The sequence below is a fragment of the Neltuma alba genome, unplaced genomic scaffold (assembly GCF_004799145.2).
Source record: "Neltuma alba isolate B1F8T4 unplaced genomic scaffold, ASM479914v2 tig00011400_pilon, whole genome shotgun sequence".
NCBI classification, from domain to species: domain Eukaryota; kingdom Viridiplantae; phylum Streptophyta; class Magnoliopsida; order Fabales; family Fabaceae; genus Neltuma; species Neltuma alba.
The window spans coordinates 106,351-109,484 of NW_021636088.1; the positions used below are offsets into that span (position 1 = coordinate 106,351).

Below are 3,134 nucleotides of genomic sequence, written 5' to 3' on the forward strand. Positions count from 1 at the left end.
GATAACAAAGTTTTGAACTCCAATTGACAAAGTAAAATAAAATAATATTACATAATTAATTATTTGATAAACTATGAACGATTTGGTCTCTGATTGCATCACGAACACAATTCATATGCGATGAAGACTGTGATGTAACGTTTGAAGGCGATGGTTGACTAGCTTCAGCCTGATCATGTTCGGCCACTATATTATCATTTTCAGCTTGTTCAAAAAGGGAGTCGGAGCTTGAATGCCTCCTTATAAGGTTATGAATGGCCATTGTTGCACAAACTAAGTATACTTGTGCTTGGAAGTCGTAACTACGCATGTTTCGTAAGATGTGAAATCTATTCTTCCAAACACCGAAAGTTCTTTCTATTGTGCACCTTAAACTGGAATGATAGTAATTGAAGGCTTCATTGCTATTTCGAAATCCTATTTGTCGTCGAAAGTCCGGAAGGTGGTAGCGCTCAGATCTGTATGGACCTAGATATCCATTTGGTGTTGGATATCCCGCATCAACCAAGTAATATTTTCCTAATGATTCATGAAACAATTAGAGAGATTGTGAAAAGAAAAAAAAATGAAATAATTAAAAAAACATGCGTGATTGAAACTTATAAACATATACCTGGAGGTGGATGAGGGAAATTAAGAGATGAATTTGTAATAGCACTGTCAAATATACGAGCATCATGTGCAGATCCCTCCCATCCTGCCAAGACAAAAGTGAAACACATATCCCAATCACATACAGCCATGACATTTTGTGATGGATTTCCCTTTCTGCCAATAAATTTGTCTCTTTCTGCAGCAGGGACAACACACTGAATATGAGTGCCATCAATTGCTCCGATTGCGTCCTTGAAAAATGGATAATAACGTGGATCGGTCTCAATTTTTCTATGAGTTCCACGAAATGTAGGATCTATGGGTCGAATAAGTTCACTCGATAGGCTAAGGCAAGCTTGCAGTACATTATGAAAGTGCCTACTTACAGTTTCCCCTGAACGTTGAAACCGTTCCTGAATCATCCTGTTGCATTGTCCATGTGCAACCGTGTTTAAAAACATCGCGACCATTTCTTCAATTCCTACATATTTAGACTTTCGTAAACCGTGTTCCTCCAATTTGGTACATAAGAGGTGGAAAACATATTTATCCACTCTAAACATTTCAGGACATCGATCATCATGGCCATTCATAATACCTTGCACCCATAAATTTCCTGTCTGCTCACTAGTTCTGCAGGGTTGTTTAAACATATACATTTCACAGTAATGACCAACCAATGCACCTACTGCTTCATATTGTGTTAATTCCTCATTAATCTGTCTTGAACGGTCATCTTCATTGCACTGTGAATCATCATTCCAATCCTTCAAAGTATCTTCATTCAATGGTGAATCATCATTCCAATCCTTCAAAGTATCTTCATTCCAAGAAGCCATTTCTGGAGTTAACCCTGTAACTATGATGACAACAAAGTGTAAGCATTATAAGGATTACCCTAAACAAGGTGTAAATAATTATCATACTGCAAATAGAAAAACCAAACAGCAAAACCAAACACATATATGATAAGTAGAAATTAGCATAAATATTACATAGTCATTACTAAGATTTCTACAGGTCCCTTCTACAACAGGTCACATAAGTTTAGGTTCAAACAGCAATTAGTTCACGTTAATAAGTGCAGTAACAACAGTGAAACAACAAAGTCCTAAACTAAATCCTAATCTACAGGTCCCTTCCATGTGTCTGGGTCTAGTGCTGCCGGTATCAACCACTCCAACAACTTGCTTTTATCAGGCATAAACCCCAAATAGGCTCGCCTAGCCCATCTCAACCGCGTAAGCATCTTCGCACATGCATAATATAGTTGAGGGTTACCATTAAGCTCCTCAAGGCTAGCCAGGTGTCCCCAAATCTTCTCAACTTGTTGGGGATCTTCAACCAATGCTGATGCTCGCTTTTCAGAAGCAGCTACTATAACACTCAGGCTATCAGAAATTTGTGTAGTCGCAGCAACTTTTTTCTTCTTCTTCGCATCAGACGTCTCACCCCTCTTCCTCTTTCCATAGCTTCTTGAGTCACTTGGTCCAGTACTCGAAGGGTTGTTTAAGTTGCAACCGGCAAAATCATCTGAGATCCCTGCGGTGGCTGTTGGGTCAACACCAAAATTTTCATCCTCACTGTCCCCCGACCCTTCCTGTTGGTCGAGCCCGACTCTATAAACATCCTCCTCTTCTGTGTCAGGCTGTGGAGTGAATGCTGGCTGAGGTTGTGAGGTTGATGGTGCATACATAAAGTCTTCCGAAGCCACAACATCTTTGAATATCCTCATTAGGTCTGATGCAAACATCAACCCCTGATGTCTAAATTTCCTGAAATTGGGATCCACCTACATTAACGTAATTAGGCAAGTGTCAACGATGAAGAAACTAATATTTAAAACTAAAACTCAACCAACACAAATAGTTACCCTTAATTTTCGTTGCCACCACTCATCGGAGGCCAACACCCTATTTGTTGCTGCATCATAACCAATGCCAGTCTCCCCAGACATAAGTTTGTCCCACAACTTCCAATCCTTTCTTAAAATGTCAAATCTATTCTTAAGTTGCTTCCTATCATACATTTTCCCACTTCTTTCCTGAAAATTCTTTGTAATTTTGTTCCAACCCGGCCTTGTAAATGATGTTCCTTGGCGTTCTTTGTGCACAATTTGCTCAACACAAACATCGATTAGAATTTTCGTTGTATACGAATCCCAACTCGCTTTTTCTTTATCGTTATCCATTTCTAGGTGGAAAATAATATAGATCAGACTAACAGAACCAAACAAAGCACAAAAAATGTTCAAATTCAAGCTACATTATGTAAGAAATAAGTTCTACCCAGATAAAAAAAATATGTTCTTGCATATTCTTCTCATCTAAAATTAATAAGAAATCCCAAGACATTAGATCTGTGCATATAATCATTGCATATAATCCTTATATTCTCCTTATAAACGTATAAGAGTAATCAATAATTTTTCCCTAAAATATCCTTCACCCTTAATAATCTAATTAATAAGAAGATGATAGGTAATAATTGAAGGCAAAAATAAAAAGAGAATACTTAGGTCAAATTACTTGAATTGGTTA

The 3,134-nt window shown here is 37.8% G+C and overlaps 1 protein-coding gene across 1 annotated transcript; it reads right to left on the bottom strand.

Moving 5' to 3' along the window:
* Positions 1 to 1,717: 1,717 nt before the first annotated feature.
* On the bottom strand, positions 1,718 to 2,623 carry LOC114712934 (uncharacterized). The gene is made up of 2 exons (XM_028897494.1): positions 2,468 to 2,623; positions 1,718 to 2,386 (listed from the first exon to the last, which is right to left on the bottom strand). Exons 1-2 carry the CDS (start codon positions 2,621 to 2,623, stop codon positions 1,718 to 1,720), a joined length of 825 nt encoding a protein of 274 aa, XP_028753327.1.
* Positions 2,624 to 3,134: the final 511 nt, after the last annotated feature.